This window comes from Dermacentor andersoni, chromosome 11, assembly GCF_023375885.2.
Source record: "Dermacentor andersoni chromosome 11, qqDerAnde1_hic_scaffold, whole genome shotgun sequence".
NCBI lineage: Eukaryota > Metazoa > Arthropoda > Arachnida > Ixodida > Ixodidae > Dermacentor > Dermacentor andersoni.
Window position 1 is genome coordinate 76,642,407 of NC_092824.1, and position 13,003 is coordinate 76,655,409.

The following is a 13,003-nucleotide window of genomic DNA, read 5'->3' on the forward strand; positions in this document are numbered from 1 at the left end:
TTTATTTTATGCGGACGACTTTCTTTTGCTAGCTAACAAGCAAAGTGATTTGCAACGTCTGGCTAATATCCGTTGACAGGAAGGCAACTCTTTAGGTTTGAAATTTAGTGTTAGAAAATCAGGTGTTATGGTATTCATTGAAAACGGTGAACCGACAGTGGACATACAGGGCCAATAAATACCTCGGGTAACAGAATATAAATTCCTTGGTATATGGATAAACGAAGGCAATAGATATATGGAAACACAGGAAAAAACCATAACAGTAAAGGGGAAGAGAAACGCAGCCATAATGAAGCACAGAGCTCGATGGGGATACAATAGGTACGAGGTCCTCAGAGGTATGTCGAAAGGTGTAATGGTTCCAGGACTTACTTTAAGAAATGCGGTTGTTTGCTTTAAATCAGGGGTACAATCAGGACTCGACGGGAGCCAAAGGTCAGTGGGTCGCCTCGCATTGGGCGCTCACGGGAAGACTACAAATGAAGCTGTGCAGGGTGATATGGGCTGGACTAGTTTTGAAGTGAGGGAAGCTCACAGTAAAATTGAGTATGAAGAACGGCTGAGGAATATGGTGGAAAGTGAATGGGCTGGGAGAGTGTTCAGGTGTCTGTACAGAAAAAAAAATTGATTCACACTGGAGGAAAAGAACTAGGAAGCTTACCAGCAAGTATGCGGCTTGTATGGTGGGCAACACAGCAACAAAGAAGGTCAAGCGGAAACTCAGCGATGCTGAAATAATCTCATGGGTGGCGGCAATGGAAAAGAAACCTGCCATGAGTATCTACTTAAGAGGGAAAAACGAAACCAGGAAAGAAACCATTTATGATAACTCAAAGGAGAGCTGACTACTTTTTGAAGCGAGATCGGGGTGCCTTAGAACACGCACCTATAAAGCGAGATATAAGAAGGAAGAAGCATGTGCTTGCTGCAGTAAAGCTAGGGAAACGACGGAGCATGTTTTATCAGAATGTGAAGATGTCTACCCAGCGGTCGATTTAGGCACCACTGGTCTCCTTAAAGCCCTTGGGTTCAGCGGGAGCAGTCGTAAAGCAAACATGCCCGCAATAGGCATTAGTAAGAGGCGATTCGAGGATTGGTGGAAGAAAAGTGGGGAAGTGACAAAAGACGGAGATGTACAAAAGCACAGTTGCAATAGAGGATCAGAAAATTTGGGCGTGGTAGTTCATAGTGTTCTTTATTTCTTTTTTCATTTTTTAACCAAGGTAGGACAATAGGCAGTATAATAGCAAGAGCTTGATGGCGCAACCCACCGCCTGTTTTCAAAGGGGACGCTCATAATATCCATCCATCCATCCATCCATCCATCTAGCCATACGTATCAATGATGGCGCCTTTTTTAATGCTAATCAGTACAAACGCATTTACTTCGACTCGAGGAAGCAAAGTAAGAAAGCAAGAAAGGAAAGAAAGAAGGACGGAAAGAAGAAAGAAAAGAAGAAAGGAAAGAAGGAATGAAAGAAGGAAAAAACAAGGTGAGAAAGAAGGAAGAAAGGAAAAAAAATGAAAAATTTTGCTCAAAAACTTACTAGCGGGAATCCGGGGGCCGGCGTTTACAGAAGTTGCATGCATGCCGGATGAGCCGGCATGCAGTACATGTTGCATGCAAGCAGCCGCACATGGATTTCCGCAAAATTTCCTTCTTTTGTCTTCAGATCGGCTTGGGAATTTCAAATTCATAATTCGTCAAAGAATATATATTCTGTCATAACTACAACGATTTGCTGCGATTATGCGCGCGCGTCGACATACACATTGCCTTAGTGTCCTTAAAAAAATGATAGCAATAAAACACTGCAGGTTACGCCAAAGTAACGCCCGAAGCCTCGAACACTAAGATGGGAGAAATCAATGTTCTCACTACATCGAAACTTACTAGAAAAACAACTTACCACATCGAAGTTGATGATGTTCAGTGCTTTTGAAAAGTATGCGTTAATGTAGTTCGGTGCGTCGGAGTCTTGCGGAGCAATTTTCGGGTCGAAATCGGTGCTTACGATGTACTCCGAGAATGAGATGCGAATGGTGTAATGCAGTAGCGTACCATTCGGAAGGCTTCCATGGCTAAAATAATGGGAAGTTATTGTACCATTCCCGTCTGTCAATTTGATCCAGTTTCTGCATAAAAAAAGAAAGACAGAATAAGAAGTAAGCGTAAAATGTGACCCAGCAAGGCGTACTGCCGACTATTATTTCGTATGTCATTGCGTATATTATTTTGCTATGAATTTGAGACCCAGAGCTAATGCAAAAGTAATCGCAATTTGTGTTACATGCAGTCGAGGTCTCTTCAATGTCGAAATTGACAATAAATGCCTATGACTAGAGCATCCCCCCCCCCCCATTTCTGAATGCGTACCGGAGGCTTACACATCAAGGTGTCCTTATCACCATGCCAGGTGGAAAACTTGGACCACTGACTGGCGTTCATTGTCCTTTCCTCACCGTATGTATGTGCGTGTGTATGTGTGTGCGTGGATGCGTGCATGTGCTTGTGTAAACGCAGGAGCGACGAAGCGTTGTCGAAGAGGTGAGGTTTAATTTGCCAACAACACTTTCGAAAGTGATTGATCGATTGAAAACGCTTTCGTCTGACGCGAAAATTTTACGAGTCGAACGGGAAGGCATAATTGTCCTGCCGCCCTCTGGTTACCTCCGCTGCCAGGGCCCGACTGATGATCTGTTGCAGCGGGTCCGGGTCATTTCTCCGGAGGATGGCCTCACTTGCTCGAAACTAGGGAGGGGGTTCTACCTTAACCCATGTTTGGTGGTGCTTGTCCGTGAACTCTCCACGTTGAGAGCATTGCGGTCTGTAATTCAAGGGCGGAACTTTCTTCGACGGGCATACTGGTTTCTGTGCTTCTTGCTCATAGCGGTGACGTTAAGGAATGTCAACTGCGGTGTCAGACACTAGCTTCTCGAGAGAGACAGAACTGTGCGACGGCTCTTTATTAACATCTTTCGTGCCCAAATATGGTGACTGCGTGCCACTCTCCGATGAACATCTTTGCCGCCCCCTTGGGTAACTAGGTTTGTGCCACTGTCAATGTGCCACTCTACAATAACAAAAAAAAGATCCCTTAAACTTATCTGGTGCTTAGCGGAAACGGGCCCACGTCACAAGGGTTCCTCAAGACAGCGATTAGCAAGCCTCGCATTAGCAAGCGCCGCCACGAATTAACTAGGTATTTGCCGCTCTTCAGTCAACCTATCGCCAACTTGGGTTGCTGAGTATGTGCCACTAATATTGCGGCAAGCGAGGGAACAGTTCACATTGTTCCCATGCAGCAGCGCGCCACGCTACTCGTCTCGTACGCCGCTCGCTGACTTCAGGGCAGTGCTAGTAGATTGTGCAGCGTGTCGAGAAGAAGGGTGAGCGACGAGTCCGGTTCCCACTTTACGCGTTTCCCAGCGTTCACGCGCCGCAGCGCGCAATGCACTTCGGAGGGCACACGAAGATTTCGCGACCGCTTTGCTAGATGGCGTTGGGTGTTGTTAGAGAAACGTGAAGGAGGTGCCCCACTGCAGTACAAGTCTCATACATACCTCGTTCGACGGTGGCAAAGCGCTGTGTCGCTGTATAGACCCAATGCTAACGCATCACCGCCGTCAATCATTGTGTTCTGCAACTTTTTATTTCTATTTTAAAACGCCTATCGCCAACGCATTAAAAGGCTACTGGGGCTCCTATAGCTACGAGGACCCGAGGTGACGAACACGTGTCGTTCCATTAACGCTGCTTCAGCATCGCTGTGGAGAGTCGAGGGGAAGCAGCCCTTACAGGTGGCAGAAGCGGTGTGAGACGCCATGGCTGGTGTCTCCTAATGATAGGCAGCGTCCATGATATTTTTATGTTGTTGGATTTTGTTGCCTTTATTTGAGGCCATCGTAAGTGGCTTTGATCCCGCGCCAGTCTCTAAAGAAGACTGCCGTTGCCATATGTGAGGGCGTCTATCATTCACTCCTGCGCTGACGCCACCCGCATGAGTTTTGCTCGCCTTCACAACCCGTGCGATCACAATGAACCGGCAGAGGCACCTGGAAGACCAAGATGGCGTCCGCCCACCTACTCGGCATCGTTCGACGCTGTTGCACATCTCAGACGCGGGCGTGAACTCTGCATCAAACACAGGTTCCTCGCTGTATTCCGTGGCGGACCACGTCATTGCGATGGGCGGTGTCTCGTCAACCTTGATTGTGAATGCACGCGAATAGCCCGAGCGAATGAACGACCAAATGAACGATGAAATGAAAGAGCGAACGAACGAATGACCGACCGAGAAGGCGAGTTCACAAGAGAAAGTGAACAAACGAACGTTTTCCTTTCTGAGTGCGAGCGCCTACCATGGACCAACCGCGAAATCGGCCGAAAGGTCCAAAGTAAGCGATTAGCTTTAAGAGGAAGCTTTACCTCGGGTCCGCTTCCGATGGTGCCTGTTAAGATACATGGAAAACTCATAAGCGCTTTTCTAAGATCTCTACTGGGCCGCTTTTAATGAAATTTGTTGCATTTGAGAGACAGTGAGTACTGGAGGCTGCCTTTTGATTAGGACCTGAATATTTGAAAGGTAATTTCAACACATGGTAAGCTTGTAAAAAATATAGAAGCACGAAGTTTTGGTTTTGTAAACGGGGTCCGTTAAAGCGTCCAAAGCGGCCAAATTTTACATAATTTATATTTTACATGAATTTGTTACATTATTTACAAGGGTGTTGCAGATGTTCGGCTAACACATTGAGCAAAACGAGAACAACGTGGGAGCAGGAGCCAACGTTTCTGCAAGTGGACTTGTCTTTTTCAAGGTGACATATGCTCTCCTCGGCAGAGCATATACAAGGTGTCCTACAAACCTTAAGCCAAGAATTTAAAAATGAAAGGCACGTCGGAAGCGAATTGAACCGAACGCATACTATTCAGAATAGCCTATAGTATCTCAGACAATCTTTTGTTTTCCCCATAACACTCTAAGTTTAATTGCCCAACTTTCTAATTATTGGCGGAGGACCCCAAACATGATACGCAGACTTGTAGAGCACCTTCAGAGACCACCACTCTGGTTGTTTCCTTTACTATAAGTCTCACGCAGTCCTTTTTTCCGGGTTGCAAAGAAAGCCCGCGAAATATAAAGAAAGCCGCTTGGCGGAGTGCTTGCGCAGAGGTATTGTGCTGATCTCAAGCGTCCGCTCGGTGAACAAGGTCGGCTCCCGTCGGATGGCGGCGAAAATGCGTGCTGGTGGCCGAGCGCTGCCGATGAGGTAAAGAACGCCCTGCCGCTTCCTCCTCGCTCTCCGACGCGCCTTCCATTTTTAAATTCTTAGCTCAAGTTATGTGGGAAACCCTGTATATGTAAGCTTCGCGGCGTGTGCCAAGGAAAGCCGAGGGTGCTCATCTTCTCTCTTCACCTTGAGTCGGTAGAAATCCAGGGAAAACACGGGGAATGCGGGAAACGGAAGCGCATTAGTGGTTTATTTTAGAGCCATATCTAATACATCAATGATATCAGCTTTATCAGCTTTAGATGTACTGTACGTTGCAATTTACAGAATTGTGATATCGGTTTTTATTGCTGAGTGATAGAATTGTAAACTTTATGGGATTCTTTTTTCTGAATATTTGCAATTTTAAACAATTTTTATGAAATATATTGAAGCCCTAAATCGAAAATGCGCTACCGGCAGTCACTAGAGTTCATCGTTTTTTTTTTAAATGCTGCAAACCGCATCAAATGTAGTGCAGTTGTTGCCGAGAAAAACGATTTCTCCGTTCCCATGTATTTAGGTAGGAGCCCCCGAGCTCAAGCTTCCTCTAAATAGGAGAATGATGATATTGCCTGCTACCACTGAAAGGCACTGCACAATGCCTGTCTTCACTTTAGGGAGAAAGAAATTTCAGTTCACAGACTCTCCGCTAGGGAGCCGTGGAGTACTGACGTGCCTCACATGGGCTCCTGCGTCTTGCGCTCATTTCTACAGAAAGGCCACTCAGCCCTTTCATTTTGCACCGACAGAATCGGCAAGCTGCAAGGAACAAACGGATACCATCTACACTAAAGGTGAGTGCATTTTGGTCAAGATTTCGAGCTTCATCTTTACCGACCATCCCGCGCCTTGCTAAGCCTAAAGCCGCGCGAGACCCCACCGGCCCGGCGGGGGGAACCACCGTCGCACGTGCAACAGGCACACGGTGCGCGTGAAAGGAGGCCGACAGGGCTCGCTGCCGCACGTGCGTTGCACGTGCACTGTGTGTCGAAGAGGAGGCTCGGCGCTCGCAGGCGCTCCGGCTGACAAGCAGACTTGGAGATGAGCCAAGAAACACCCGCGACGGACGCAACGTCAAGCGAACGACAAGAAGAAACAAGCGCCATGCATACAGACTCAGCGGAAGAAGCCGACGTCGCGCAATCTTGGACCTACGATAATAACAGTGGCAGAACTATAGACTTCAACGACCAATGGCTGACATGGGAAAGGAAAGGCAAGAAGGAAATCACGCACATCAAAGCCCCCACAGTGACCCAATCCACACAACAGCCAGCCATGCCGCCGCCGCCGCGCAAATCCAGAATGCCACCACTACCTTTGGACAACATCAAGATTATCTACCGCCCACAAGCTGGCCTTGAATTCGCCAAATGGTCGCTCGTCGCAGTCACTCACGCAGTCGGAAGATCCAGCGGAATATTGCAAAAAGAATTTCACGACAACGTGCGAGTACAAATGCAAAAAGAAGAAAACCTCATCATTGCAAGCACAGCAAACAAGAACTACGCTCAAAACTTAGCCAAGGTCACTAACATACAGCTTGGAGGCAACATTTACAACGTAAAAGCCAACTCTCGTCTACCCGAAGATGTCAGCAAAGGTGTTATCTACGGTATCACGCCAGGGACTTGCAGTGCGGAACTAATGGATGGAATTCGAGTGCCAGCACGCTATACAGTCCTCAACGCCCGCATGCTACCGATGCAAGCCCTACCGCAAATCAGTTCAGTATTGCCGAACCTGTTGCAACCTCGGACATGTACCGTCAAGACGTTTGCCCAAAACCAACCCCAAATTTCTGCTACAAATGTGGCAAACAAACCAACCCCCGAACCATGACTGCCATCCCACGTGCAAGATTTGCGGAGAAGGACACGAAACGGCTGGGAAAGAATGCAAGAAAAAGCTCAAGCCCAACCCACCGCCTTACCAAGTAAGACGGCAATGGCAAAATAGGATCCAAGAGCAAGACAGTCGATGGAGCTCCAACCGCGATGAGTTCCCTCAACTAGGGGCTGCCAATGAATGCGCCGCCAACTCAAGTGATGCCTCCAGTAGTACCGCAAGAACTAGCAGACCCACGTCAAGATCACGATCAAGATCGCGGTCGCGTTCCCGAAAACGCGTGAATTACGCTGAAGTGGCCAGTAGTGCATGCGCCGCAAACTCAAGTAACGCCTCCAGTAGCACCGCAAGAAATAACAGACCCACGTCAAGATCACGATCGCGATCGCGTTCCCGAAAACGCCTGAATTACGCTGAAGTGGCCAGCAGCTCAGGCAGTGCAGGCGTCAGATCGGCGGAAGTGGTAACCGTAAGAGCCCTCGACAGCAAGCTACAAAATAAACAATATCTCATAGACAGACTATTCCAAAGATGCAAAGAATATGAACAGGGAAGCAAACAATCATTTACAGAGCTAACCACGGAGGCAGTTGATTCCGCTATCAAAGCTAGAGTTCAAAAGCACCTCCAGGCTTTCGAGGACGTCTTCACAAAGAACATCCTTGCCCTTATTGAAAACATCACCAAGCCTATTGTTGAGAAGATTGCGACCCTTAACACCCAAGTGACCACCCTCGCAAATCAAGTCACCACTGTCACAAGCCAGATTACCGGCCTAGCAGCCCAGGTCAACAATCTTATAGCACACGCAAAGAACAATTATGTCACCAAGTCCTATATCGACAGCCTTCTCAACACGACCGAGCAGGGTAGAAAGAAGGCTCGCACGAACAGTCGTAATGCCTCCCGCTCGATCTCACCCAACCATGAAGATGCCTGTGAAGCTGAAGATCCTCATGATGGCGACACCTAAAACCACAACAAAGAACCCGCAAAATACTCTGCGCATCTGGCAATGGAACTATCGATCCTTCCGTCCCGGTATGCAAACCTACAAGAGCTCGTCAAACTGCACCACCCTGATGTAATTGCCCTGCAGGAAACCAATACCCACAACGTCCGACTTCAAGGATACATCGCTCATGCACAAACTCAACGCACAGCCATCCTTACCAAGAAAACTCTCACAACGCAGGAACACGAAATAGAAGACATCCCCATCGAGAACACCCTAGTGGAGATCATACCAGACAGAAAAACGTAGCAAAGTCTCTTTATCGCCAGCATATACAGCCCTCCTCGTGATCAACTTACGGAATTCAACCACTTTGTCCGTGAACTGAGGAAACGCACGAAAGGCCATCAAGTTGTTATAATGGGTGATTTCAACGCCCCACATACAGCATGGGCTTATCCAAACACCACCAAGAAGGGCGCACGAGTGCACGACACTGCTCAACACCACAGGCTGACCCTCTGCAACGACCTATTACAGGCCACGAGAGTCGGGAACAGTGTCTCCAGGGACACAAACCCGGACCTTACGTTCACAGCGACCGTCCACTGGGCCGAGTGAAGTCGACTCTCGGAGACGCTCGAAAGCGACCACCACATTATCCAACTTGACATCGCGCATAACCGGAAACCAACCAAGACTGCAGTTGCTCGACTAACAGACTGGAAATCCTTCAGAGACAACCTCAGCGGCAACACAACAATCGACGACATCGACCACTGGCTCAAGAGCCTTCTCATCACCGCAGAAAACCACACCAAGAGCATCCAGCTATGCACCAACACACCCGCAGTCGACTCGCATCTCCTTCATCTCTGGAAGGTCAAAAGAAGCCTCCTGGGGAGGTGGAAGAGACAAAAGCTCAATAGAAAATTTAAGCAACGAATCGCCCTTCTCACCATACAGGCCCAAGATTACGCGGAGCAACTTAGCAGGGAAAATTGGCACACCTTTTGTGACAGCATACAAGGGAGACTCAGCACCAAGAAAACCTGGTATCTCCTACGCGGTTTCTTAGCTACCGATCGCACCAAAACGCAACAGAGGAAAGATCTGCGCAGACTGTTCCACAATCATGCTGGATTGGAGGATGATCTCCTTCGTGAGCTTGAGCAAAAACTTAGCAGCGACAAGCCCACTTCATCAGCGAGCAGAAAGACGTACGGTGGTGCACCAAACCCAGATCTCGATCGACCATTCACCCAGACAGAGCTCCACGCAGCATTAGCCAAACTCACTAGAAACACCAGTCCCGGCAAGGACATAATAACTAATAAGCTCTTACGCAACCTCCCGCAATATTCCACTACAGCACTGCTACACTACTACAACGACTGCTGGGAAAAGGGGGACCTACCAGCAGCCTGGAAGCATTCGGAGGTCACCATGATCCCCAAACCCAAAAAACCCCTTCGCATCGAAAACCTACGTCCCATTTCCCTCACATCTTGCGTGGGCAAACTCCTCGAGCACATGGTGCACGACCGGTTAACAACATACCTCGAGGACGACGGACACTTGCCGCACACCATGTTCGGATTCCGACAGCATCTGTTCACGCAGTACGTACTCCTGCTCCTCAAAGGAGACTTGCTTGATTACCTCGATCACAGACGCAAATCATTAATCCTGGCAATCGACGTAACGGGCGCATTCGACAACGTGAGCTACGAAGCCATTCTCCGCAACCTCGAAGATACAGGCTGCGGAGCGCGGATCTATACTTATATCAGCAGCTTTTTCACACACCGAACAGCAACAGTAGGCGTCCGCAACCTCCGCAGCGATAAATTTCGGCTACCCAACAAAGGAACCCCACAAGGATCAGTTATTTCACCCCTCCTTTTCAATATCGCAATGATCAACCTACCGAAACAACTGAACGCCATCCCAAACCTATGCCATGCCCTTTACGCCGACGACGTAACGCTCTGGACCAAAGCACTTACTACTGGACAAAAGAACGCAATCTACAAGAAGCCGTCGATACTATCGCAAGATACCTCCGAAACTGCGGTCTCCAATGCGCACACAAAAAGTCGGAGCTTCTCGTCATGGGAGCACGGACACGAGGAAGACCACCTAACTATATCGAACCCGATCCTAGCGTCTAGCTCAATGGAACCAAGATCCCTACAGTCGACTCTCTTTGCGTACTCGGACTTCACATCCACAAGGACGGATCAGAGGCGGCCACTCTCCCGCGTCTCCAACGCACACTGTCACAAGTTACGCACCTCGTCAAGAGGATCACAAACCAAAGAAGCGGACTGAAGTAGCACGACACACTAAGCATAATTCAAGCTCTCCTAACTAGCCGTATCACCTACGAAACTCCCTACTTGACGCTCAAGCCGGCAGAAATAAAAAACTCAATGTTGTCATTCGAAAGGCAATCAAAGTAGCCTTGACGCTCCCACCCATGGCACCAACTGAGAAACTCATCAAGCTTGGCCTCCACAATACGTGGGAAGAGCTTGTGGATGATCATAAGATAAGCTAACTAGAGCGGCTCAAGCTCACACCCACCGGACGCGCAGTTTTGCACTACCTCAAATACAGTGAAAGCTTCATTGCAGACACACACCAGAAAGCAAGAATCCCACCTGCAGTCCGGGGCTGCATCAGCGTTGCAAGTATACCGCGCAATATGCATCCAACTTATCATAAGGAGCGTCGGCAAAGCAGAATCCACGCACTCAGCAAGAGATACGGGAGAAACCCTGATACGAGGTACACCGATGCTGCCCGGTCTATTAAACGAAACGCCTTTGCCCTAAGCGTCACGAATCACCAAGGCAAAGAACTTGCCGCTGTCACCATCCAAGCAAGAGCCCCTGAGACTGCAGAGGAACCGGCAATTGCTCTGGCAATAACAACTTGCCCGGAAGTAGCAGTAATATAACAGACTTCCAAGCAGCAGCGCGCAACTATCAAAAAGGCCGCGTATCAGAAACAGCGCTCAAAATCCTAAATCAGATCGCACACGCCCCGCTCCCCGACACCTACATCAACTGGGTTCCAGGCCATCAGGGCATGACAGGAAATGAGGCGGCACACGCTGCTGCCCGCGAGCATACCAGCCGGGCTTTCCTGCCATCCCACACTAGGCCGGCCACCAACGTTGATGACATCGCCCTAGAGTACTCGGAGCTTCTGCAACACCACCGACTCAGCAGAAGAACGTATGCTTTACCACACAAGAATCTGAGCAAAGAGGAAGAAGTCATCCTGCGCCGCCTACAGGCGAACACCTACGTGCACGGAATAATGATGCACAGACTGCATCCTACGCAGTACTCGTACGTATGCCCCCATTGCGACGTTCCAGACACCCTGCAACACATGGTCCAGGATTGCCCACTTCGTAACACATCCACAGACCCTACCTCACAAGCTCCACAAGACGACTCCAAAGAAAGCCGCCCCATAGAGGCACAAGAAGAGCGCCCCAACGCACCGCAGATCCATACGATAACTGAAACGCGGGAGGCCAAGCTTTCCTCCGATGACCTGGACGACCAACGCAGTCTCGTCGCCCGGGCCAAAGAGGCAGCCCAAGCCAAAGGGTTCTTGGAATAAGGAATCCTCCCACCTAGGGTGAACCGGGTTCTGACTCGGTTTACCGTTTCGGAAAATAAAAGTTTAGTTCTCTCTCTCTCACGGTTAAATGATGAAGACGACAACGATGTGGGCGTGACTGAACACTTTAGCTACGCGGAGGAATCCGGTGTGTTGTGCTTTGTAGCTTTACGAGCACAAACTAGCTACTGCCGATTGGATACTTCCCGTAACAGAACAAACATAAACTGAAGGAAGTGCGAGAAAGAGTGCTATGAGGAAGTATCAGCACGGCTTCACGAATGTGTTGCGCATGCGAGGAGACATTTTTTTAGTGCACTAGTCGTATTGCAACAAAACGTGAATGCCAATGTGTAACACTTTGTTCTTCTGGAGTGTTATTGCATCCTTTAGAATATTTCCGAAAGGTTGGAGACGCTATATCGACAACCTCGGAACACATCACAAAAACATATTCAAAATCCTATGTGAGAAAGAAAGCCGCCAGCAAAACCGAGATGTGGTCGCGTCCCGTTTAGCGCGGAAATGTAACGAAAAAAGAAAGCGAAGACAGAGAAACGCCGAAGGAAAGCAGCTTGAATTGGGGTTATCACAATTAAATCTAATTCCACGAATTCGCCAGGTTCGCGGACTCAAAACACTTTATCTTAAAAGCGTGCATCGCTAGCGCAGTTGCCTTAAGATAGAAAAGGGCCTAAAAAACAGCCCATAAAACCACCATGACAGGAGAAACGATAACGCGCACCACGAGTCGCTCCGTGGCGCGCGTTATCGTTTATTCTGTCGTGGTAGTTTTCCGCGGTGTTGTTACCCCCTTTTACAGTTTTATCCTTATCGAGATCGCCAGATGTATAACCTATCGCCGAAAACGATAAAAAGCGCGGGCAGCGCCACTACCTTACAGACTGCAACTCTTGAAAGAGAATATCGTCAACCAATCGAGCGTGGCAGGCAGCTGCAATGGAAACGCAATACCAGGTCAGCGAATCGAAGCCGGTACCAACTCACAGATGGGTGAAATTTCTTTTTCTTCCCATAAAAAAGCCTTCCTTTTGCTTTGCCAATTTCTGCAGAACTGATCTGACCATATTTTGGGCCCGCTGCGATTCGACCTTGGCAAATATACTTGCCTCCGTGTTTTATTTCGTAACGTCGGGCGATGCCTCCCGAAACGGTTTTGTTCGTGGGTCCAGTCCCCAGATCAGGACGAATCGTTTATCCTAGCGCGAGGATTCTTTCTTTCGGAGAAGTACGTATTTGGTTCTCTTCCTAGTTTCG

General features: G+C 48.6%; 1 protein-coding gene across 2 annotated transcripts in view; it reads right to left on the reverse strand.

Annotated features, from left to right (window-relative positions):
* LOC126519816 (uncharacterized) overlaps window positions 1–13,003 on the reverse strand; it is a 71,207-nt gene that overhangs the window by 22,635 nt on the left and 35,569 nt on the right. Inside the window, exon 7 of one of the 2 annotated variants that reach the window (XM_055065425.2) lies at window positions 1,914–2,139. The exons of the other annotated variant lie outside the window; for it this stretch is intronic. Coding sequence (XP_054921400.1) covers window positions 1,914–2,139 — 226 coding nt within the window. The remainder of the gene's footprint in view (window positions 1–1,913; window positions 2,140–13,003) is intronic. 2 annotated transcript variants of the gene reach the window in all.